The sequence below is a fragment of the Agelaius phoeniceus genome, chromosome 10, assembly GCF_051311805.1.
Source record: "Agelaius phoeniceus isolate bAgePho1 chromosome 10, bAgePho1.hap1, whole genome shotgun sequence".
In the NCBI taxonomy this organism is placed as follows: domain Eukaryota; kingdom Metazoa; phylum Chordata; class Aves; order Passeriformes; family Icteridae; genus Agelaius; species Agelaius phoeniceus.
The window spans coordinates 6,355,813-6,380,741 of NC_135274.1; the positions used below are offsets into that span (position 1 = coordinate 6,355,813).

General features: G+C 53.9%; 1 protein-coding gene across 1 annotated transcript; it reads right to left on the reverse strand.

Moving 5' to 3' along the window:
- Positions 1-1,409: 1,409 nt before the first annotated feature.
- Positions 1,410-24,929, reverse strand: SLCO2A1 (solute carrier organic anion transporter family member 2A1). The gene is made up of 14 exons (XM_054639535.2): positions 24,704-24,929; positions 14,178-14,315; positions 11,923-12,085; positions 10,235-10,450; positions 9,077-9,175; positions 7,397-7,524; positions 6,292-6,373; positions 5,287-5,451; positions 4,818-5,007; positions 3,649-3,808; positions 3,149-3,312; positions 2,302-2,366; positions 2,077-2,200; positions 1,410-1,992 (listed from the first exon to the last, which is right to left on the reverse strand). Exons 1-14 carry the CDS (start codon positions 24,791-24,793, stop codon positions 1,872-1,874), a joined length of 1,905 nt encoding a protein of 634 aa, XP_054495510.2. The 5' UTR covers positions 24,794-24,929; the 3' UTR covers positions 1,410-1,871.

A 24,929-nucleotide genomic window follows, 5' to 3' on the forward strand; every position in this document is an offset into this window, starting at 1 on the left:
CTCTGAATTGTTCCCCTGGACAAGACAGATGTTTTTGGAGGAGAATGTCGAGCACAGTCATAACTGGGGTAGCAGAAAACCTGAAAGAGGAGGAGAGATTGCTGAAAGGCAAAAATAACAATGCCTAGACATCAGCAGCCCAAGGGGTGGTTTCTTAGGCTCCCCAGCACAGTTGTTCCAGCTGTTACCTTCCCTGTGCACAGAGCCACCACCCTGGCACCTCTGGGACCAGAAGTTTCTGTTGGCCCCATTTGGGCCACTTTGTACCCTTTGTGACCAGCCCTTCCTGGGGCTTGTCCTGCTGGGTGTTACCCCTGGTGTGAGAGAAGTGGAGGAAGTTACAGAATGTCAGGTGGGTGTTCAGGGCAAATCTTCCAGGTAGAGGTGGAAAAGGAATAGGGTTAACATGGGGAGAGCTCTTTTTTGTGAGGACTTTGGTGATCCAGAGCAAATCCAGGGCAGGTCTGCTCCTGTCCTCTCCTTTCCCTCTACTCCCTCCTTGAACATGGATGCAGCAGGGCCATAACCACAGAGACAGCAGGGCCTGAATACATTAAACCCATAAAACCTCTGAAAGAATGCCCCAAACACACTGCACCCTGCCCAGAGCCCACTGCATTGAAAAAATTGGAGGATTTTGAAGTAGCTCAGTGCTTGACATAAGTAGCTGGATTTGTTAGGCCATGGGTTGAGCTTGATGTGAAGCCTAAGGCTGTGCTGTGTCAGGCAGAGATGGATCAGAAGGAAACCAGGAGCTGACAATCTGATCAATAACAATAGTAAAGATCATTAATAATAGTTAGAATAGGCAAAGCTGCAGTTAAAATATTACCTTAAAATGCTGGAGCAGATTGTGGTCTGTGTACTGGAACACAGTATGGGGTTCCATCACAGTGTGGACTAACAGAACCCACCCACCAAACCCTCACCAAAACCCACCTGAGGGGTGTGAAACAACCCAAACAGCAATGCAGTGAAGGGTGAGAAGGACCCCAGGCTCTTGGTGTGAGGGAGAGGGAATGAAACTTTTCAATTGCCAGGCATTTCTTTGTTCATGGTCCCTCCTCTGAGCCACCAGCTTGGGCAACTGAATACCTGAACTGATCTGTGCCAACAAACCCATGGGGGAACCTCAGGTAAAACCTTCTGCTGTGCCTGCAGCCCCTGCCTGTGTCCCTGTGCCTGTCAGGGAGATGTGGGCAGGGCTGGGCAGGTGCCATGGGACTGCAGGCAGGGCTCCTTGGCTCTGTAGCCCCTGCCATCACCGGTGGAGCTGCAGAAGAATGTCCCCCTCTGCCACCATTTCTTCCCCTTTCCCAGCTGGAATGTGCTCAGCATGGCCAGGCTGTGACTGCAGCCTCCCCAGGGCTTGCCTTGCTGCTGTGGGGGAGACCAAGAACGCACCACGGTTGGAAAAGTGACCTTTATTTAAAATATAAAAAGAGCATCAAACCCCAGATGTTGTGCAATAAACCCCTTGTGCTGTCTTGTCCCAGCACGTGTGCGGTGTCCCTGCTGCCCTCCGTGGGGACACCGGGCAGCCCCTCCGGGCTGGCAGCCGCCTCCCCTGCTCCTGTCCCGGCCGGGAATGTCACAGCGGAGCGGGACCATTGCCCGCAGCAGGCACTTCTCCGGCTCCGTGTGTTCCAGCCCCCTCTGCCTCCTGCTCCGGCGGGCCGGGGCTGTCCCTGCCCAGGGTGACGGGCTGGGGACCCCGGGGGATGCCGTGCCCAGGGCGGGGCTGGCCCGGAGCATCCCTCGCCGGGAGCGCCTGGGCTGCGGGAGGAGTCGCTCCCGTGGGAAGTAAAACGAACCCAAACAAGATAAAGTAGTGGCAGTGGGTGATGGGGGTGCGAGTCAGTCCTCGGGGGCTACACCAGCCCCGCCGCCTTCTCCTGCACGTTGTACTCCTTGCTCCTCTTCACCTTCCAGCTGATGAGGGCCAGCAGCACCGTGCCCACCACCTTGTAGCCCACCTGCAGCCCCAGGTATCTGCCGGGAGAAGAGCGGGGACATGTCACCCCTGCAGCTGGCACGTCCAGCCGGCCCCAGGAGGGGAGGGGCACACGCAGGTACCTGTTCCGGAGGAAATCGTTGTTGTAGTAGGCGCAGAAGCGGCCCGGGGCGCACTGCTGCTGCTGCCAGTAGATGCAGGAGGAGTCGATGAGGGCTCCGAACATGGCTGGGGCCGGCAGCCAGGCTGGCGGGGAGAGAGGATGGAGTCAGTGCTGATCCCGAGGAGGTTCAGTGCCTCCTGCAGCTCCAGCAGCCCCCCAGCCTCATTCAGGGATGAACACTCACCCAGCAGTCTCATCAGTAAGAACTGGACTCCGATGGCGAACGACTTCTCATCCTGGTTCACCACCCTGCAGGGGAGAAGCCACAGGAGGTCTGTTGTAGTGCATTTTTATACTTTCTAATACTTTATAATAGTTTTGGTTTTGTATCCCCATATTTTTCCCAAATGGTTTATCCCAGATTGTACCCCCTCCCTTTACCTGTGCAATCCCTTTCCCTTGCTGAGATCATGCCCAAATCCCCACCCTGGCTCTCTGTCAATCTCTCAGCATCCCATCCCCTCCATCTAGAAGCTTCAGTCCAGGATGTCGAGTGATTGTCCAGAGGCCAGGGGTCAGCCCCCCAAGCCTTGCCCCATACGCTGTCCTAAATGTCCATCCCCAGTACCCATCCCTTAGGGTCACTTCTTGGTCAGTAAAATGTTCTCTACTTTGGGTTTCCACCTCCCTTTAAATGGAACCTTGGCACATCTCCCGGGGCTCTCAGCAGGAGCCCCCTGAGGTGTAAGGGCTCCTTCGGGACTCCTAGAATAAAACCTTGGATTAACCCCTGCTAAGGGTTGGCCCTTTTATCCCATACCCATGTCTCTGGTGTCTCTTGTGCTGCAAAGGTGACCAGCCCAGCTGCCCTCAATACCCTGGGGGCACAGGAGAGTGTCTCCCTGATGTCTGCTGTGTCAGGGCTGGCTGGGGCTCCTGAGAGGCTCCCAGAGAGACAGAGGTCAGAGCTGCTGGCCCTGGATTTGGCCAAGACTTGGACTGGTTGCACATTTATGACATCCCATTGATCCCAACATGGGGAACCATCATAACAGCCCCCCCTGGGACCGAGGGCCCTGCACACCACTCACCGTAACACCATCATGTAGAGGGGGTTGTGGGACAGGCAGGCAATCAGGGCAGCAAAGGAGATGAGGAATATGGCAGGGAGGAGCATGTGGGAGCAGCTGACTGGACAAGAGCCCGTGTAGGTGGAAAACAGCTCATTGCCATTCAGGGAACAGTTGTGGTAGATCTGTTGGAAACGTTTGGAACAAAACAGACGTCAGACTCCCAGTGCCAGCAGCAGCCTTCTTGGGACAAATCATCCCACATCCCTGTGCAGGACACTCATAAGAACACCAGCTCCAGTTTTAAGGCACAGCCATGGCATCCTTTAATGGGATTTGCCACCATCCCTGTTCCTCCAAGCAGGTTCCCAGGGCCTTACAGCAATTCTCCAGGGCACCTTCCCAGGGCTCAGCACACCATGTGGAAAAGATTCCACTCCCTTGTTGCATTTGTTGGGCTCCTGCAGCATCATTCCACTATTCCCAGCAAGGCTGCTTTGCTAGCCACTTGCTTTACTCACCTTTTGTCTGGGGTTGGAGGGGTTGGTGGTGCTGTTGGTGCAGCCAGCGAAGCAGGGGGAGATGTATTCCGTGGTGTTTTTCCGGCACACGGGGTGGAAGATCTGCTTAGAGCATTGGCACCCAGCCCGTGCCTTAACCTGCTGCTGGGAATTGGGTGTACTGCCAGAAAGGAGGGGGGAGAAATTGGTAAAAAATTAAGAAATAGGACAGGAGGAATTAAAAAAAAATAAAAAATCCCTTCTACTAGTTGAGCAGTTTTCCTGTTCCTGTTTGGGCTGGGACACTGCCAGCAGCAGCCTGGCCTTCTGCCAGCCCCTGATCCCTGCAGGTACCTCTGGAAGCGTGCAGTGAATGTCACAGGAATTATGTTATGTCTACAAGTAAGTACTGACACACTTCTTTTCTATTTTTTTTTTTTTCTCAGCTGAAAATTAATTTCTCAGCCTGTAGAAATGGACCTGGGCTCCATCCAGAGCTGCACAAACAGATGTTTGAACATCTACAGCTGGAAACACCAAAAGGACACAAACTGAAAGTGGGCACGTTCCCAAACAAGCCTGATGGCTGTGGAAGTGAAGAGGAAAAACCCAAATCTGCCCTGTCTTCCCTCAGTCTCCCAAGGAGTGCATCTGCTGGAGTCACACAGCCTGAATCCTGCAGGAATGTGGCACTGGGGAGCTGCCCTTGGGCAGGGTGGGGTAGGGCTGCTCCACCCCCTGTGGGAAGATGGCATCAGAAATCTCTTCCTTGCTGGCAGTGCGCTGGGAAATGAGCTCAATGCACTTGACATCAAGCCCTGGTTGTACACAAATGTCATTTTTTATCTTAGGAAGTCATGGTAAGAGCCAAAAATATCCACTGAGGTGAGGAGAAAGATGATGTCCAGCTGGAACACTGTGAGCGTGTGAAGTGATGTGGACACAATGTTACTAATTTTCCCCTAAAAATCCAGAGTGAAAAATTACACCCTGCTTGTTTGGCCTAGAAAATCATGGATAAACACCCTCCCAAGCTCTCTGGATTCTGAAGCACCCAGATCTCCTCCGTGCAGAGGGCATCAAGGAGCAAGAAGCATCGTGGTGATGTCTTCTGCCTCTCCACCTGTGTGTGTCCCTCCCCACAGGTAAGAGCTGGAGAAAGGAGGAGCTGGGAGCAGCACCTGCATTACCTGGGGTGGTAGATGCCCTCGATGTGCCCTGTGGAGCAGCCCATGAAGAAGATGGGCAGGCAGATGAGGATGGAGAAGACGAGCACGACGACGGCGAAGCGCGGGATGGCGCGCAGGGAGAAGGAGAAGCGCTTCATGATGATCCCCCCCAGCAGCATCCCCAGCGCTGCTGCTGGCAGGTTCACAGCTCCTGCAGAGGGATGGAGCCTTCAGGGGGGCCCTGCCTGCCCAGAACCCCTCCATGGGCAGGGGGCAGCTCTCTGGATCTGGAGAACCCACAGATCCAGCTGTTGTCCAAGACAGGCAGCTGGGGAACTACAGGTTAGGAAAAGTCACCAACTACCCCAAAGTGAACCCCTCATCCAAAAATGAGCTTTCACTGACTTCTTCTCCAGGATTTTAAAAGCCTGGAGAATATGGGCAGTTGGCTCCCTGCTGATGGATATTTTTTGCCTCCATCCGTGCTCACCTATGAGGAAGTTGGCCTGGGAGGGGGAGGCACCATACTGCTTCTCCAGGAATTTGTTGAGGAAGGTGGCCAGACCCGCAATGACAGAGGAGAAGCTGCACTGAGCCAGCACCAGGAGGATGAAGAGGGGGTTGAGCAGCAACCTGAGGAAGATCTTTGGGAATCCTGCAGAGAAAACGTAGGAAAAATGTCTTTTAGCTATTTGTACTGGGAATAAACCCCCCCACCCTTAGCCTGTTCCCAGTAAGGATGTCTGTGGGATGATGTTGATCTGCTGGGGATTCTGCAGGCATGGGAAAGCAGGAGGGGAGACACCCTAATGTGTCCCAGCAGCTGGCAGCACCATGGATGGGACACTGTGTCCTCTGGCCCCATCAACAGAGGCAGATGGACCCTGGGAGCAATTCTGTTTATTTGGTCTCTTATGAGTTTTCTAATTAGCAGAGAGTGGTGGAGAACCAGCATCCATTAAAGCCCAAAGAGAGGAGAAGAGGGAACTGACAGCTCCAGGATGTGACTGCAGGGGAGAAAGAGGCAAGGAGGGAGGGGCTTTATCTGGGAAGAAATCCTCTTGGATTTCTAAACGAGTCATTAATCTGGTCCCTGAGCAGTGACATCCCTCTCAAGCCTGTTTTGGCTCTACATAAACAGTGTCAGCTGCAGTGGGGTGACCTCGTCGAGGAGCTGCTGGCGCCAGCAGCCCCATGCCCATCCCTGGAGCTGGGGCTAAACCTCCCAGAGAACCTTTTCTGGCCCACTCCTACCACTTTAAGGTCCTCAATGCAAAATTTGGAAACAACTGAGGCCCCACAGAGGGAGGCTGTGCCCACCTTCCCCTGGTCCTTAGGCCCTCGCAATGCTGGAGCTGGTCCACACACAGTGCTGGGCTCCCAAGGACACCCAACAACCCCCCTTGGTGGGAACCTGCAGGTCCTCACCCACCCCACATGGCCCAGAACAGTCCAGCATCCCCATCCACCCCCTCCTGGACCCCCAGGAGTTTACTTTTGATGAACTCCAGCAGGGAGGTGTCCTGAGCAGCCCCTGTCTCCATCTTCCTGAGCATCCCGGCCTCCGTGTTCCGCTCCTGGCAGGGAGAGAGGAGCAGCCTGTGCTGATGACAGGGGCTGGCACTGTCCTGGCACAGGGAGGCTCAGCAGGGCCAGGGTCTGTGCCAGGGGCCTTTGACCCCCAGCCAAGCCTGACAATTACAGCAAAGCCACATCCCACGTGCCCTGAGCACTTCTCCAGGCTGGGAGAGCTGGGAGTGTTCTCCTGGAGAAGAGAAGGCTCTGGGGAGAGCCCCTTCCAGGGTCTAAAGGGGCTCCAAGAGAACTGGAGAGGGACTTGGGACAAGGGCCTGGAGTGAAAGGACAAGGGGGAATGGCTTCACACTGCCATTAGGGTTAGATGGGATCTTGGGGAGAAATTCTTGTGGTGGGGAGGCTCTGGCACAGGGTATCCAGAGAAGCTGTGCCTGTCCCATCCCTGGCAGTGTCCAAGGCTAGGCTGGACAGGACTTGGAGCAACCTGGGATAGTGGACCATGTCCCTGCCCATGGCAGGGAGTGGAACAGGATGAGCTTTAAGGTCCTTTCAACCCAAACCATTCCAGGATTCTGTGATTACAGGGGTGAATTATCTTAAATGTCACTGCAGGCCCCAAGCAGAGCAGCAAGACAACAGCTTGTTGTTGGGAGGTTTTAAGAACTTGGAAATCTTCCCTCCCCTAAATCCTGACAAAACACCTCCCTTTTAACTCTGCAAAAAGTCTGAAAATGAAAGTTAGAGATAGTTCAGCTCAAATCTGAGGAGTCCTTTAGCCATAACTGTGAAATATTTTGGGTTTGATTTTACCTTTAAAGAATCAATGAGTAAACAATTTCGAAACCAAACTAAAGTATTTCTGTAACAAAACCAGTGGGGTTTGACTTTGAAAACACCAAAATGATACACATTAATTATTTTCCACTTTTTAAAATTAGTTTTAATAGGACAGGGTTGCTGGATTGCCTTCCTCCCTCCCACCCCTCTCCTCTGGGGACAGGTATTCCCTCCCTGAGCACATCCCTGGCTCCAGGACATTCCAGCCTCTGGAGATGAGGTCTCACCTCTCCTTTCAGCATGTACCGAGGGAAGAAGAAGTAGGGGATGGAGGTGAGCACCAGGCAGCCCGAGGAGATGAGCAGCCCCAGCCACCAGGCTCCGATCCAGCGCTGGTCGCTCGGCGTCAGCTCCACTGTCAGTGCAACACACAGGGACACACTGTGAGAGCCCCAGGGGTGACAGGGACAGAGCTCCATGAAAATATGGGCTGGAGGAGTATGCAGAGTCACTGTAGGCACAACCCAGGGGGCTCTGCACTGGCATGTAAGAGAAATGGATGGGGGTGGGAGCTCCCACCGGTGCTGGCAGCAAGACCGGCCCTGGTTGTGTTTGGCCTTTGCTTTCCCTGGCTAGGAAAACAACCACTGCCACTCATCCCAACTGCACCAAGCCTCCCAGGTGAGTGCAGGATGGATTTGGTCAGCATGGAAGCAGGCTGGTGGCACAGGTTCAGCTCTAAGCCCTGAGCCAACCAGTGAGGCAGAGATTATGGGGGCCTGACTCCATCCTCTGCCCAGAGAACACAGTGGCTTGGACCATGCTGCTGACAGGGATGCTGAGCCAAGACAGGGACTGGGAAAGGCTGTGCTGCTTTCCTGGAAAAAGTTGCTGTCCCATTGTTCCAGGCTGGGTCACTTTCTGCTCGCAGGGACCGAGGGAAGGCCCTGTGCTGGCAGAAGCTCCTGGTTTCCGAGTGGACCAAACTCCGGGCGCCTTCTCCGGAAAAAGGAGGAGAAGGTGAGAGCCTCTCTGTCTGCAGCACACACATCCTTTGGCTGGGCCAAGGGATGCTCATGAGAGGTCTGACAGATTGCCTGGCTTGCCTTGGGGACACGGCTGCCCACGGCCAGGATGGAACCACGGCCAGCTCCGTGCCAGGGTGTGACAGGAGAGGAGCCCACACCCCTCTGGAACAATCAGCCCACTTCCCCAAACAGGACCACTCCACTCTGGAGCCTGGACGTCATCATGGAGCGACCAGGCAGAGGCTGCTAAATCCGTCTGCCGCCGCGGGGAGTGGGCCAAGGCTGTTTGGCATTTCCTGCCCACGTTCATTTATTATTCTTATCAGGCACCGGACAAAAATGTCAGGCAGGCTCTGATCTCTCTAAGGAAACACAGGAAAAGCCACATTAATGATGGAGCTGGGGTGAATTCTTTAGTGATTAAGTTACCAGAAATAATAAGCACATGCCACGGATAAAGAAAATTATCCCTGTGGTGGCGTCAGCTCAGCCCCTCTCTCTGCAGGTGCTGATGCTGGGTGCTGGGGAGGAGGATGAGTACACCCAAGTTCTCTGTGTATCCATAGGGCAGTGGTTGCTCTCTGGTTCTCTTCTCCATCCCTGGATTCCTCAGATTTCCCTGTTCCTCTCCACCACCACACTGGGGTTGTGGGACAGCCCCCATGGCAGTGGGCAGACCCCAGCCATGACCTCCAGTGCAGCACCATGAGTTGGGCATTGGAATGTCCCTGCCCCAGGGCTCTGCTTCAGTGGTGGTGTCAGGACCACCTGTATCTTATGGGGTGATGGAGTGGAGTATGCTGGGGGCTCTTTTCCAGGCTGGGTCTTTCCAGGGTTTTATGGGTCACAGGACTGGTGGTTTTTGTCACCTTTCATCTCAGAGTGACCTTCTGGCCCACAGAGGGTGTTTAGGACCTGTGCTACCTGAGCAATACTCACCAGTGTCAACCCTCCCGATATCCACGAAGAGCCGTAGCACCACGGAGCCCAGCAAGTATCCAAAGGCAGGGCCAAACACAGCAATGGCAAAGAGGATGGCTGGGAAAAGGGAACAGAGAGAGCCCCTGTGAGCAGGAAATTATAGTTTCCATGCAGATGTGGCTTCTGTCTTCCCAGGAAATGCAGGAGTGGCGGCACAACACACAGAGGGGAGAAAGCACCCTTCAACATGGTGAGAAGGTCCCCACTGCCCTGACACTGAAGGTGGTGTTTGTCTGACAGCCACAGAGGGGGAAGGCAGCTGCCTGTGGACAAATTCCCTCTGCTCTGCTGCTATCAAGGCTTTGCTGGCACAATACAAATTGTCAGCTACATCATTAATATCCATGGTATTCATGAGCCCCAGGGAGCAGCAGGGCACTGACATCCAGGGCTCACACAGGTGATTGAGAGCTTCGTGTCCTCTAAGATGCCAAGGGAATAAACATATCCTAATGCTCAGATCCAAGGAAAAACGTTTGGTTCAAATGTTAGGAGAGGTGAAAGATTCTGAGGGCAAAAAGGCCACCAGACCACCCTGGGTGTAGCTGAACCCTCCCATTCCAAAATAGATAACCCAGACGGTCAGAACATTTTCCTTTCATTTGTTTGCAATGACAGAATCCAAGTTCCCTCCTTGAGAGAAACTCTTTACACAACTTTCTCAAGGCATTTAAAAGGAGGCAGTGAGCTTGAGCTGCATCAGACATAAAATGAAATGGAACCTGGGGAGATGGAATTTCTGCTATATTGAGGCAACCCTGGGGCCATTCACCCTGACAGACATTCCCACAGCCCTAAAGGGAGCACCTGTACTATAAACAACACACCAGTCCCTCATTCCTTCCTCTTCAGAACCTTTCAGGTTCCTTCAGTCCTCTTTCCTTTGTTTTCCTAGCAGATTTGGGAGTTCTAAGGGATCAGTGGGACAATTCATTGGACAGTGATCCCTCACTGCAGAGGGGAGACAAGGATGCTGGAGCTTGGAGAAACCTGGGATAGTGGAAGGTCCCTGCCCATGGCAGGGGGTGAAACTGGATGAGCTTTCAGATCCCTTCCAACCCAAACCACCCTGGGATTCTGTGAAACAAAACAATGCACAGCAATGGTCCCACTTACCAACATAGAGTGGGGAATTGTTGGACTCTGCGAAGTCATCCACGTAGGATATCCCAAAGGGCTGGATGGGCACGGTGCCGATCCCAGCCAGCAGCTGGGCAATGACCATCATGGCCCACACACTGCTGGCCTCCTTCTCAGGGTTCTTGGTGCTGTTTGAGCACACAAATCTATTCTCTGCATAGCACAGCTCATCCTGCCCCTGGCTTTTGTTACCTGGAGGGGAAAAAAAGAGCGTTTCAACACTGGGTACATCCCCTCTCTCCTCCCACGCTAAATCCCCAAATAGCAGGAATCTCCCAAACTGACTGAGTAGGCACAAGCTGCTGGATTTTGGATGGATTGCTCATTTTGTTCAGCAGTTCTCATCACCCTACACTTCCTTTGGAGTACTATACTGAGGTCAGCAAGCAAGCAGGCTGTGATTTTAATCCCACTTTTAAAGAGTTCAAGCCATGGAGTGAGGGTGCTCTGGGTTTAATGAGGGCAGAGCTAACCCATGGCTGGTTTTTGCTGTCTCTGGTCTCTGCTCCCTCGTGGTACCCAGGCAGGAACAGGGAGTGATGTCCTCTGGGGTCAGCTGGCTGCCCTAAGCAGGACACCCTGCCCTGAATCCCTGCTGTCCCCATGGCTCAGGAGTAGCCCAGCTCCTTCCAAAACATGGCCCTTGCTTCTTCATACAGCCCAGACACTGGGGGTCTTCATTCTGCTCCAGACTGCCATGGAAACTCCAAGCAGGACTGAAGTATTTTCAGGGGCTGTTCACAGACTGAATGTGCTCTTTTCCATCAGGCAGTCCTCATAATGTCAATATCTCTGCCCTGTCCATCTGTTTTTGCAGTCCATCCTCTAATCCTGTTCTGTTTAGGAAAGGTGCTCTGAAAGAATTGTGTTCTGTACAGAACTTTTGGGTCATTTCCAGTCTGCATCGAAAATCGAGCTGTCATTGTTCACATGAGCTTGTTCCCAAAGCCTTCCCAGTGAAAGCAGCAGCCTTCCTTGGGCTGGATCAGATCAGGATCCTGGCCAGAGCAGGCCCTGGGGAAAGGGGAGCTTTGCTATATCACAGAATTCCAGAATGGTTTGGGTTGGAAGGGACCTTAAAGCCCATCTCATTTCACCCCTGCCCTGGGCAGGGACACCTTCCACTGTCCCAGGTTGCTCCAAGCCCTGTCCAGCCTGGCCTGGGACACTGCCAGGGATCCAGGGGCAGCCACAGCTGCTCTGGGCACCCTGTGCCAGGGCCTCCCCACCCTCACAGGGAAAAATGCCTCCCTAATATTTAATCTAAACCTACTGTCTCAGAGAAACTGTGGCTGCCTCATCCCTGGAAGTGTTCAAAGACAGACTTGGAGCAACCTGGGACAGCGGAAGGTGTCCCTGCCCATGGCAGGGGGTGGAATGAGATGGGCTTTAAGGTCCCTTCCAACCCAAACCATTCTGGAATTCTGTAACAACAGCTGGAATAACATGTGCAGGAGGGGCAGAAGAAACCCCACACCTATTTTTTGCATTCAGAAGGGTTTCCAAAGCTATAATGACATCAGGTTTAACCAGCCACTCCCCACCTTAAGGCTGTGTTTGAATCACGCATTCCCTGGAAACACCCCCTTTTTGGGGGGCAGTCACACATCACCCCTCTGGAGCAGCTGGGTGTGGGTTTGTGGGGCCCAGCTGGTGACACTCACCCGTGCTGAGGGCAGTGTACTCGTAGGGGCCCGAGAGGAAGTGTGGCAGGGTGACCAGGAAGGCGCCCAGGGCCAGCAGCAGCCCCCCCAGGCCGATGACGCGCGGGCGGTGCACGCGGCTGCCGAAGTAGCTGACAAAGATGATGAGCACCACGTTGCCAATCTGGAAAAGGCACAGGGAACAGGGAGGAGTGTGAGAATCCACACAGAATCACAGAATAATGAGGTTGGGAGAGACCTCTAAGATCATAGAGTCCAACCCATGCCCTAACACCTCAACTAGGCTATAGCACCGAGTGCCATGTCCAGGCTTTTTTTAAACACATCCAGAGATGGTGATTCTGCCACCTCCCTGGGGAGAGCACTCAACACTGGGTACATCCCAGTACTTTATTATTTTTTTGGTGAAAGAGGACATCCAGGCCCTATGGCTGTGCCTGGTGGGGTGGACAGGGCTCTCATCAGGAGAGAGCCCTCACAGGAGCATCCCCTGTGTGTTCACAGCATGGCAGTGCTCCCTCCTCATCTCCAGCCACAGGGTCACCTCTGGGCATCCCTTGTTGGCATGAATGACACCACAGCCTCCCTGTGATCTGGCTGGGGCTCTTTCAGCACCCACACCTGCCCCCCACCCCACAGGCATCACAGAATCATTTAGGGTGGAAAACCCTCCAAGACCATCAGGTCCAACTGCTCCCCCAGCACTGCCAAGGCCACCACTGCCCCACGTCCCAAAGTGCCACATCCACACATCTGTTAAACCCCCCAAGAATGGGGACTCCACCACTGCCCTGGGCAGCTGGGCCAGGGCTGACAACCCTTTCTAGGAGGAAATTTTCTCTCATACAGAAACTAAACCTCCCGTGGCCCAGCTTGAGGCCATTTCCTCTTGTCCTGTCCCTTGTTCCCGGGGAGAAGACATTGACTGATGTGGCATAAACTGACAATTCCTCCAAAACCAGCAAGGAATGAAACATATTGCCTCCATCCTGTGACTCAAACGGACATGAGCCCTGCTACAAAGTCCAACTCACTGCAAATATTTATGACCCTGGGCATTTGCAACTGCAGACACCATCAACTAGAAAGCCATAAAACCACACAGCTTGCTCAGGCAAGTGGGTGAACACCACAAAATTCCCATTACATGGGCTTTAACAGGACAACCTAAACATCACTTTAACTTTGGCATGTTGAAGCTGTCCCTGCTCATTGCAGGGGGTTGAGCAAGATGGCCTTTAAAGGTCCCTTCCCACCCAAACCACTCTGTGATTCTATGTATGGCTAAGAAAACTATGTATTTATGTTTGTGTGGACTCCCTTGTTTGTCTCTTTGTGGGTTTTGTTCTTGGAATTGCTGTAGGCACCAACGCACTAAGATTGTTGTCCTGGACACGCAGGGCACCTCACGCAGACACAGACAGCAGGAAGTCTCAGTGGGCACTGAGACATCTTTTTAATCCCAAATGTCCATGCTGATTGAGGTAAGACTGAGGCATTCACTTGCCCAGGGATCCAGGAAGATTCCCAGTGTCCAGCTTCTTGATGGAGCATCCCCTGTGCTCACCAGGGAGCTCATGAGCAAGTGTGCTGCCACTTGGTGCCAGCAAAAAACTCTCTGCCAGCAGATCTTTTCCTGTCATTTCTCAGGCCTTGAAGAGCTGCTAGGAAGAACAGAATTCCTGGAAATGTGAACGAGGAAACTTATTCCAAGGGATTTCTTGATAAGAAAGTGTTTGTGAGAAAATCCTCAGCCAGCTCAGCGATATGCCTTAAACTGCCAGAGGGCAGGGTTAGATGGGATATTGGGAAGTAATTCCTCCCTGTGAGGGTGGGGAGGCCCTGGCACAGGGTGCCCAGAGGAGCTGTGGCTGCTTTTGGATCCCTGGAAGTGTTCAAGGCCAGGCTGGATGGGGCTTGGAGCAACCTGGGAGAGTGGGAGGTGTCCCTGCCCATGGCAGGGGGTGCAATGAGATGGGATGAACTTTAAGGTCTCTTTCAACCCAAACCATTCCAGAATTCCATCCAGTGTAAGCCTACTCTTGTCCAAGGGCCACCCCCAGAGGATCCCCCCATTCCCCCCTGGATGTGGCAGAGCAGAGTGAGGTGTGACAAGGTGTCCCAGAGCACAGCACAGCTGCTCTCCCAGCACACAGAGCTTGAGGAAGCCCTGGCTGTGAACAGCCCTGAGACCCTGTTTTGGGAAGGTGCCCCCCAGGCCCTGGCCACCCTTTGGGTGCTCCTCTCCCAGTTACCTCGTGCAAGCTGGAGATGAAGCCTGAGGAGAGGCTGGAGAGCCCGAAGCGCTTCTCGATGGTGGTGAGGCTGCTCTTGAAGTTGGCGCTGTAGAGGAGCTGGGAGAGCTGCAGGAGCCCATGGCACAGCACAAACACCTGTGGGCAAACAAAGAGTGCCACCCCAGTGAGGACCCAGCTGGAATCACAGACTCATTAAGGTTGGAAAAGACCTCCAAGGCCATCAGGTCCAGCCTTTGACCAGGCACTGCCATGCCCACTAAACCATATCGAGAAGTGCCACATCTGCTTGCTGTTTGGACACCTCCAGGGATGGTGACCCCACCACTTCCCTGGGCAGCCTGTTACAATGATTAACCACTCTTTCAGTGAAGAATTTTCCCTGATATCTGATGTGGGCCTCTCCATGCACCCTTTGAGGCCATGTGAGACCAGAGTGCCCTGCTGCTGTGTAGCTGCTGGTGGCCACATCCTGATGAGTGTATTCCAGCTGGCTTTGGCCAATGGCTGCACCCCTGGCATGGAACATCCTGGGATTCACTCAGCTGCAAAGTCAATTAACTGAACCTGCTCCAAGGGGTGTTGCTAGAAAAAGTTGAAAAAGGGTGTTAAAAGCCCCAGAGGGAGAGGATGAAATATGCACAGCATGGTCTCACTGCTGGAAGATTCCAAAATAGTATTCCAAACCCAGCAACTTCCCTTGAGCTGGGCAGTGAGCTGAGCCAGGAGCCAAGCTGAGCAGAGGCAGAGGAGGGAATACAGAGAGTCTGGGAGAAATCTGGCTGAAATAGCCTGGGTGGGCTCTGAGAGGAGAGCGCTCTCAGCCAGGGATGCAAGAGGCAGCTCACAAGTGTCTTTTGATCTATATTTAGTCAGAACAGTTTTCCTTTATTTTTCTTGGAATGGAATGCATCCACACGGTGCCAAAAGCATTTTAAAATCAATTTTTAAAAAAAATCCCAACAAACAAATAAAAAAAAAAACCCAAATGGGGGAAGGTATTTTAATTTAGATTCACAGGAAATCAAATATTTGCTGAATACCGGAAGAGTGTCCCTCAATGATAACGTCGGGAAGTGCAAGATGATGGATGGGGGATCAAAGGGACTGCAGGACTGACAAATTCCTGATGTTCTTGGCCAGAACAGCAGCAATAGTCCTTATGAGTATTTATCTGGAAGGGCGGTAGCACCCAGTAGCTCTGACCCATTAAATGATAAAAAAAAATCAAAAAAGACCAGCTTGGAGGATGCAAATTCCATAAGTGGGTGGAGTGTGTTTAGGGAGCAGAGGATGATGCATGGCCAGGCCCAGAAATTGTAGCAGAATTTGGGTAGAAGATGGGCAAGAAAATGGTTTCTTGGGAGTCTTCTGTGAAGGAAGAGAGACCCAGCCAAAAGGCTTGGCTGGGAATCTAAAAGCATAAGGGATGAGAGAGATGCTGACAGACAGAAAAAGAGGAGAGGATGGAGATGAAGGAGAAGGAGAAAATGGAGCCCCGGCAGCGTGAGGACAGGCTTAGAAAAACTTGGAGACCATGGGGAAGATGAGGGAGAAAGGCAAACACCCCAAAATGAGGAAAGAAGGACCACAGGCACAAGCTGCCATCACAGAGTCCCCAGCCACATCTGGGAGGAGTGAGAGCAGACAGGCTGGCATCAGGCTGGCATCAGGCTGGCATCAGGCTGGCATTGCCATTGCAATAACCAGGAGAGGACAAAGTCCCAAGCTGGGACTTTGCCCCGACAAAAAGCTGCAGAACAGGAATTTGGGGTGTAACGTGGGAAATCCTCCCAGACAGGGCCAAAGTGGAAGTGAAATATCTGCCAGTAAACTCTTGAAGATGAATGACCTCTCCATCCTCCCACTATCAGCTCCCACACTTGAAATCCCATCCCAGGACAAAATCCTGTGGGTGGAAGCTGGATCCACCACTTCCCCAGGCTTGACTTGGAATCTATGTGGGTTGATCTGGAGCAGAGGGGTGAGGATGGCAACTGGAGAGGGGATCTTGTTGCTAGAGAACATCAATTTTTGTCCATGGGGCTCTGGGCAGACTCTACAGAAGGCCCTGGAGCAAGGAAGTGCTGGCTGAAGAGCAGTGGTCTGGGAGCCACAGAGCAGCTGGACACAGAGCTCTCCTGGAGCCAGGCGCCAGCCAGGGAAGAAAAGCTGTTTACCAACAGGGAGGGAAGAGGGTGGATCACCAGGGCTGAATTTAGCACAGCAAATGTCAGCCTGACCCCAGGGCAGACAGGGACACAGAGTGTCGAGGACAAGGGGATGCTGGCACGGAGGGCAGATGAGGAGGAGAGGCAGGCTGGCTCCCCAGAATGCTGGGGGTGGCAGGAGATGGGATGGAGGCATGGAAGGACCATGGGAACCACAGCAGGAGGGGAGAGAGACAAGCTATGAGAGGAAAAGGCAGAGCTGCCAGGAGGTGCCCTGAGATGTGTTAATACCTTGGTGATAACCTGGGGTGGCCAAAACGGAGCCCTGGATCCAGAGATGCCTGGGAACAAGCTGGGGCTGCCTGCCAGGAGGGAAGATGAGGTGAGAGAAATGCAGCTGGAGAGCACCAGCAAAGGGAGAGGAAAACCTTGGGGTGTGACTGCTTCCCCCTGCCCATGGGTCCTTCTAATGCAGCTCCTGTCTGCAGGATCAACCGGAAAGGCGGCAAAGCCTGGATCCTCCAGGGATGTGATCCCACCCTGAGACCACACAGCAGCCTCAGCCCTCGGATGTGCAGAGCCCAGAGAATGGGAGGGGAAGGGCAGGGGTGATTTTTTTCTTGGGAAGAACCTGCCACCCAAAACAGCCAGAGAAAGGCAAAACAACCTTTGCTCCAGGACTTGTGCAGTGGAGTCTGGCTTTTCCAGACACACTCCAAGTGTCTGGAGGTGAGATGGGGATTCTGATGAATTCCCGTGAATTCAGCAGACTCAGTTTTAATTATAATAAGGACATCCTAAACCTTGAAGGCTCTGAGTGCAAAAAACTGGGAGAGGGCCTTACTTGGAGGGCTCCCCAAAAGGAGTCCATGCACCCCCTGAGGCTGGTGGACATGAGGGGCACCATCCTCCTGTGTCCCCTCACAGGTCTCTCCCATCCCTGTCTCTCTTCCCACGCGTTCCCATCCCTACATGTTCATTCTGACCACCCACAACCTGCCGGTGCATGGAAACCAGCCCCGTCCCAGCCCTTCCAGCTGCTCCAGATGTGCTGTGCTGCCCCACGCTCCCGCCCAGCAGCCCCGGGAGGGGAGGGAGCTGCCCTAATCCATCTTCCCTGATGACAAGAAGGGGCTCTTCAGGAAGAGCCGAGCTCGCTTGCAGGGAGGTTTGGCTGACGCGAAGGCGACGCGAGGGCGAAGGCGTGGTGGGAGGTTGAGGAGCCGGGGGCGCTCCCAAGTGCTGACCCTCCGGAGCAGAGGCTCCCACGGGAGCCTGGAGTATTTTTGGAGCTGCAGGCAAGGAGTACAGACAGGCAGGGAGCAGCACAGGAAGGCCAAAGGCGTGGACCCACGTGGACCCCCCCAAAACCCCCTCGTAATCGTCCCCGCGCTTCTTTCGGAGCAATCCTGACTCCAGGCTGCTTGTACAAGGCACTTGACTCCTTTCCAAAAGGAGCTGCAGTTAGAAGGAAAGCAAACTCCTGGGGGAGACAGGCTGCTGCCCCCACCCAGCTCGTGGGGACCAGCACCTCCCAGGGCAGTGCTTTTTCCAAAGGAAGAGAAACCCATCCCATGGCAGAGAAGGGGGAGGACTGGTTCTTCCATGAGAGCTGGCAAAGATTCAGTCAATCCCAGCCTAGACTTCTATCTCAGATGTGTCCAACAAATACTCAGGTTTCATTTCATAGGAGTCAACCATCTCTGTGGAGCCTTCAGGGATCTCCAGGAGTCAGGATAAGGCTCTTCCAGGCAGGAGCCTAACTCTGCTCTGCAGAGACCACAGTTTTGGGAGGATCCTGCTACACGTGGCATGGCCATTGCTCCAGCTGGAGGAGTGAGTTAAGGGTTAATCCCTTGCTCTGCTTCCACAGTTCCTGTTCAAATTCATCCCTCACCTCATTTTTCAGTGTCTTCCCCTTGGCAGCCCTGGTTGGAGATAAAGAGGGTGAAAAAGACTCCAAGCTGCCTACCTCTGGAGTCTCCCTTCACTTTAATCTCCTGAGCTTGCAAGAGGGAAAAAAAGGAAAAGGAGGGGGAACTGTAGGAATTAATAAGAATATCCCCAAAATTTTAACAGGGAGAAGACAGAGTGTTTATTTTAGAGTAGTAAGATAACTCTTACTACACTGGGAGATCCTTCTGCAGTAGGACAGTTGAGATCACTCAGTCCAAAAGAAATATATCCAGCTGGATATGGAAAGTGTAGGGTTAGGGTTAAACCCTACACTTTCCATATGTAGAGTGGAGAAATACATCCCTCTTTGGCATCATTTTCCTATGGGGAGCTGCCTGGATTTGCAGATCAAGAAGTACCATGAAGGATGAAAAAAAGCACAGCATTTCCACAAAGGGAATCAAAGACCCTGCACAGAGCCCATCCTTTAGCACAGAACCTCTGAGCCTGGCCTGATGGCAGAAGTTGGCTCCTAAGTGGGATTTCTATTGCAAATAATGAAACAATATAAAAATTAACCTGATCAGGGATTGCCTGAAGCACTCTGGAATGACGACTGTCTGCTGCCAAGCCACACACATTTTACCCCCCGGCTGTCACGTGCAAAGACAATATTTGCTCTTTTTGCAACAAACACACACACACGGGATTTCCTGGCACTGTATCCCTTTGCAAGGCCCAGGTGAGCCCAGCTTTGCCCAGAATGGAGCTTTTTGGCTGCAGAGGATTGCTGAGGCAGACCCTCAGTGTGGGATGCTTCCCAAGAAAATACCGCCCTCAAAATAGGACGCCGGGCATCCCTCAGCCTTTCCTCCCTCTGGCAGGTTGGGTGGTTGGTTTTCCTTCATTCTTTCCTGAAGGTCTCTTTTCATTCTGGGGCATCAGGACCCGATGAGGGTTTCCTTGAGGGCAGGTCCAGGCTGGCTGTGTTGTGCCTGACCCAGAGGTGTGTGCAAACACTGCTGCCCGCCCGGGCCTCGTGCTCCCTATCAGCGTCACTCCTCTCCCGTCCTGCTCCCACAATCTTATCTACACTGACCACTCCTTGCTTGTGTTTGGGCACCCAACCACCTCGCCCCTCATAAAATTACCTTGTCTCAGGTCTCCTAGACCTTGATCCCACTAAACTTTCCAACCCATCTTTTTCCTTATCCCACTGCTGGTGTTGCTGGTGAAGACCAGGTGGTTCTTCCCTTCTGGAGCCTGATCCCACCAAAAGCAGATGTGGCCACAGTGCTGGACCATCCAAACCCAACCTGTGTTGTCTGGTGCCAGCACCATCGCCACAAATGCTGGAAGACCCAGGTCCTTCTTCTCCTGTCACTAAGGACCCTCCTGATGTCTTTGCCACAAACGCTCATCCAGCCTGCACAGTGCCCAGAATTGCAATATTGCTTTGATTTTCCTGCTTAAATCAATGGCTCTAATCAGCCATGACTTTCTCCTTTCTGTGTTCCCCTCTCCAAACCTACAGCCAAGCTGCCTCCAGATCTGTGACTTGATAAATCTCCTGTTCTGGCTAAACAAAGACATTAATAATCTTTTCCAACAGGATATGAGAGCACAACTGGTACATCTCCAGGCTTCTAGAATACACTCCTCAGCAAATTCCTTTAGTCCCTTGGAAGGAAGGGACAAAAAACTTGTCCTGCTGCTGTTGGGAGCTCAGACCCCAGGGCCAGGCTCCGTTTCCTCTGCAGGAGACATCCAGCCCCCCCCGGGAGGTGAGAGCTCCCTGCTCCTGCTCACTGCTCCCAGCACCTTTACCCCAGGATGCTTTCAAGCCTTATCACACTCTGAGAGCCCACAGTCTCCTCCTGAAGTTGCTGTCCCCTCTCCTACCCTCTTCCATTCCCTCCCTCTCCTTGCCCCAGTACAACACCCAATTTAAAGCTCTCCTAAGGCTTTTAAATCTCTCTCTGGATCACCTCTGGCTGACATAAGTGAGAATAATTCTCTGTTGTCCTCCTGTTTCCTTTTCCATGCCAGGCAGTCTGCAGGCACGGAAAAAAAGCCTCCCCCTGCCTGCACTCACAACACTTTCACACTGCTCCTCTGTGCTCTCCAGCTTCCAGCTGAAACCAGTCCAGCTCCTCTAAATCAAAATATATTTATAAAGCTCTCCTGCTTGTCATCTTTCTGGGGATCCCAAAATCAATTAAAATAGTTCAAAACCACGAATGAGACAGTAAAGGCGAAGAAGCCAAAATAATTGAGGTTCTGTAAACAGAGAATTCCTGTGAAATAATCCTTCTCCAGTGGTTGTCTGGGAGCAGAAAATGGTCATAGCATCATAGCCTCATTAAGGCTGGAAAAGACCTCCAAGATCATCAAGCCCAACAGGAGCTTAAATCACATGGTTGGGGCTCTGGACTGGGGGACACTGATGGTGTCCCTGGCCATGGGGGGTATCAAAAGCACCATGGTCAGGGACCCCATCAGTGTCCCCCAGTCCAGAGCCCCAACCATGTGAAGGTGGGACCTTCTCCACCTTTCAAGCCTGTTTCAATCCTTTAGGCTGTGAGGCTCTCGGTGTCCCCAGTGCCACCAGGTGCTGGCATCCACCTGAGGCTGGGCTCGTGCTGCATTTGCTGAGCAGCACAGCTGCAAGGCCCCAAACCCTGGTGCCAGTCAGCACAACCCTGGGAGCTCTGGTGAATGTCCAAGCAGAGGGATCAGAGAAATCATGGGATGTTTTGGGTGGGAAGGGAGCTTGAAGCCCATCCTCTTCCACCCTGCCATGGGCAGGGACACCTTCCACTGTCCCAGGTTGCTCCAAGCCCTGTCCAGCCTGGCCTTGGACACTTGCAGGGATGGAGCAGCCACAGCTTCTCTGGGCACCCTGTGCCAGAGCCTCAGCACCCTCACAGGGAACAATTTCTCCCCAATATCCCATCTGAATGTCCCATCATCACCCCCATCTCCACCAGTGCTGTGGAGTTACCGGGATGCTCCAGATTTCTGGCTGAGCTCAGAGCTCAGCAAAACCCCCCAGCGCTGGCACCTGCAGGAGTTTTGTGCTCTGCTGTGTCTTTTCCAGGGGGATGAGGGTGGGAGCAGTGGGCAGAGGGCTCGGCAGCCCTGCACTCAGCCCCAGGGCAGAGCAGCGCTGGCTCCGGCCGGGGCAGGCGGAGCCCGGCGGTATCGGCAGGGACCGAGCCCGCTCTGTGTCACTGCCCCGGGCGCTGCAGACCCACGTGTGACCGGCAGTGACTCCGCAGCACCACACGGAACTGTCACACCGGGCTCCAGAGGGAACGGGAGCAGCTGGAACCGCACCTATCCACATCCACAGGGAATCGCTTCCTGAAGTGCAGCTGCGCTGCTCCTGCATCCCCAGGACTCCAACCCCACCCCATGGAACCCCTCCGACTGCTCCTTTCCACCAGGACTTCTCCCTCCCGATGCCCATCCCTGGCACCGTTGTGTTCCCACACCTCCAAACGTCAGTGGCAATGGCTCCAGTTCTGGTCCAGGTTTCCAGTTCTGGAAAGCACCCAGAGAGGGATGGGGTCTGCTGCAGGGAGTGGTGGTCCCTGTCACAGACATCATGGAGGGGCAAGAGGATGGAAAAATTATTTGTTATTTCAGCCCCAGCCCTGCAAAAGACAGCCTGGATATGGTCCCATCACATGGGCTTTGGGGATTAAATACGAGCTTAGTGATTAACTCTTCCAAGTCTTAATTGTGTCCTTCCAAGCCTGTTAAAAGTAGGGAATTTTGTTGTGTTGGAAATATTGTCCCCATCAGAAACTGCCATTGCCTGTGTGAGGATGCTGTGTCTGATGGCTCTGGGGAGGGTGATACCCACAGCTCCCCAGAAAATTTGGGGCTGGATGAGGCTTTTTTATAATCCATCATTCATAGCACCAGTGGCTTCTTGTACAAATAACAGCTACAAACCCTTTCAAAGCCAGATGTTGGCCACACCTTGCCCTCTGATGACCATTCACTCCAGAACTCCCCAAAACTGGAAATTCCCCACAGTGGAAATTCCACTGTGACACTGACATCCTACTCATTTTTGGGGGCTGAGGGAACTGACACTGCACACAGGCTACTCCTTTCTGATCCTGAAGCAGTTCTTTTGTTAAAGTATATGTGTTTAATGCAAATGTAACAGGACAGGAAGAGTGAATACGTCAGGAGAGGGTGGGGGATCCTGTTGCCTGTCAATTTATACATTTTTTCTTAAAAGCAAGAATATTTCTCTGAGGGATGGGTGTCCTGAGTGCCCCCCATCCCAGATGGAGCACATCATCCCTCTGAAGCCAATGACATGGTTTGGGTAGAGCTCAAACTGTGCCTTCATGTGCTTGCACGGTGCCACTGCCAGACTGCTGACTTTTCAAACCAGAAACAATTCTAAACTAGAAGTTTTGAAGTAAAAACTTTAAAAAGCAGTTTTAAAGCTTTTCTTCAGGCAATGGTTTTCCTGCCACTAGCAAAGTGACACCCCTGAGTCATGTGCCCTTGGCCAGATGCCCCTACAAGGTCCCATCCAAGTGCCCTGGGGCATGTGGGGTGCTGAGCACCCAGCCTGACTCTGGGGCACCCACAGCCCACACCCTGCAGCTGCCTAGGGGCTGCACAGATGGAGCAGCACTTACTTGTTGGGGCTTTTGATTTTTAATCTGAAAGTTTGACATCCTGCTAGAGAGTTTGGCAATGTTTTTTCACTCCAGGCTGTTTTTGCTTGCTGCCAGTTGCCAGAGCAGAGCAAGAGCTGCAAGAAGGGCTCTGGTTTTGGGTGACTTTACTCACTGCAACTCAGGGTCATTACTGCAGCAGCCTGAAGGGTGCTGGGGGCAAATTTTGCACCTCCAGCAGAGCAGAGGACAGGTCAGCAGTCCCGTCCAGAGGAACATCAGTGTATCCCAGAAACCACCCAGGGTAATCTCAAGCTCTTTCTCCTGGAGCCCACAGCCAAAAAGCATCATCAAGTCACCTGCTGGAATAGCCCAGCCTGGGCAGCGGGGACCTGCAGGGGTCTGGGACTGGGAGGCATCATCTGGGATCATGCCCCAGCCCTGGGAGCTGTCAGGAGGAGCAGCCCCGTGGTACCCTCCAGCATTCCCATGGAGCCCCAGCACAGCCCAGGGAGCAGCACCATCCTCCCTGCAGGGTGATGGCAAACGAACCCCAAACCCATCCCGACCACCACACCTCCTCCACGGTCACACATCCTGAAAACCCAGGGCTGGGAAGAGCTGACACAGCACAGCACCCACGCTCAGGTCTAGGAACAGTGGTGGGAAAGCACAGCCCGGCCCGGGCAGCACCGGCAGCCCCGGCACGGAGGGTCCTGCCTGCTGGTGTGCCTGGCACATCCCTGGGACATCCCTGGCACATCCCCTGGCACATCCCTGGCACATCCCCGGGCACATCCCTGGCACATCCCTCCTGGCACATCCCTGGCACATCCCTGGCACATCCCTGGCACATCCCCGGGCACATCCCCGGGCACATCCCCAGCACATCCCCGGCACATCCCTGGCACATCCCCGGGCACATCCCCGGGCACATCCCTGGGCACATCTCTGGCACATCCCTGGCACATCCCCGGCACATCCCTGGTACATCCCTGGCACATCCCCGGGCACATCTCCGGGCACATCCCGGGCACATCCTCGAGCACATCCCCTGGCACATCCCTGGCACATCCCCGGGCAGCGGCCGTTCCCAAAAACCGCACCCGGCTGCTCACGGCGCCCGTGTGAGGAGGTGCTGCCGAGGGAGGATGGAAATCCCCCGTTCCAGGGACATCCAGGCGGATCTCCCAGGGACAGGAACCAGCCCGGGCAGCAGCCTCGGGGCGCATCCAAAAACGGGGCAAAGAGCGGGAGGGGAGGGAAATCCAGGTGAGGGGCGGTGTGAAGGCAGCAGGAGAGGAAAGGTGCCACACGGCCGGGGTGAGCGGTGTGTCCTCACGCCAGCAGCCAGCTCAGGAGCCTGGAGCTCAGGCAGGGGCCGCCTCTCAGGTGGCAGCACCCAGGTGAGGAACCGGGCAGCCAGCACCGGAAAACCCACCGAGCTTTTGTTTCTGTCACTCAAAAGCTCTGCTCACGCAAATTTTTAAAGTAAGCCCGTGTTATTCTAAGGAAGTGCTTTCTTCTCAGACCAGGATGTGGTTAATCATTCCCCAAGCAGCAGCACACCGTGTACGAGAGCCGTGGGGAAGCTCACGGAGAGCTGCTCCATGGGGTGAAACACCCACGTGCCGAGCAGGGCATCACTTCGGACCCGCAGAGCCCCCCGGGCTCCCCAGGACCGCCCCAGGAGCTGATGTTCCAACCCTGCATCATCAAACCCCCTTGGATTCACGGGGACGCGTGGGGTGGGCTGGGAACAGGGCAGGACCCCCCTCCCTCCCCGCCAGCATCCCTGCCCCATCCTTACTTTGATGTTGCAGAAAAAACTCCTGGAGCAGGTGCCGGAGCTCTTGGGGATGTCAACCGGGGATTTGCCGACTTCGGGGCGGACTCCCATGGCGAGGGCTTCCCGGCGAGCCCGGGATTTTGGGGCTGCGCTCCGGCCCGGCCCGGCCCGTCCCGCCGCCCGCACGGGCTGTGCCGGAATCCCTCCGAGGCTGCGAGTGAGCCCGGCAGCGGCAGCGCCAAGTTCT

Bases quoted from the DNA above. Each gene is read 5' to 3' on its own strand.
- SLCO2A1 (XM_054639535.2), bottom strand. From the start codon at position 24,793: ATGGGAGTCCGCCCCGAAGTCGGCAAATCCCCGGTTGACATCCCCAAG. The intron at 10,451-11,922 runs GTGAGTGTCACC...TTTCCCCTCCAG, and splicing joins GTACACTGCCCTCAGCACGG to GTAACAAAAGCCAGGGGCAG. The intron at 3,809-4,817 runs GTAATGCAGGTG...CCTTTCTGGCAG, and splicing joins GAGGGCATCTACCACCCCAG to TACACCCAATTCCCAGCAGC.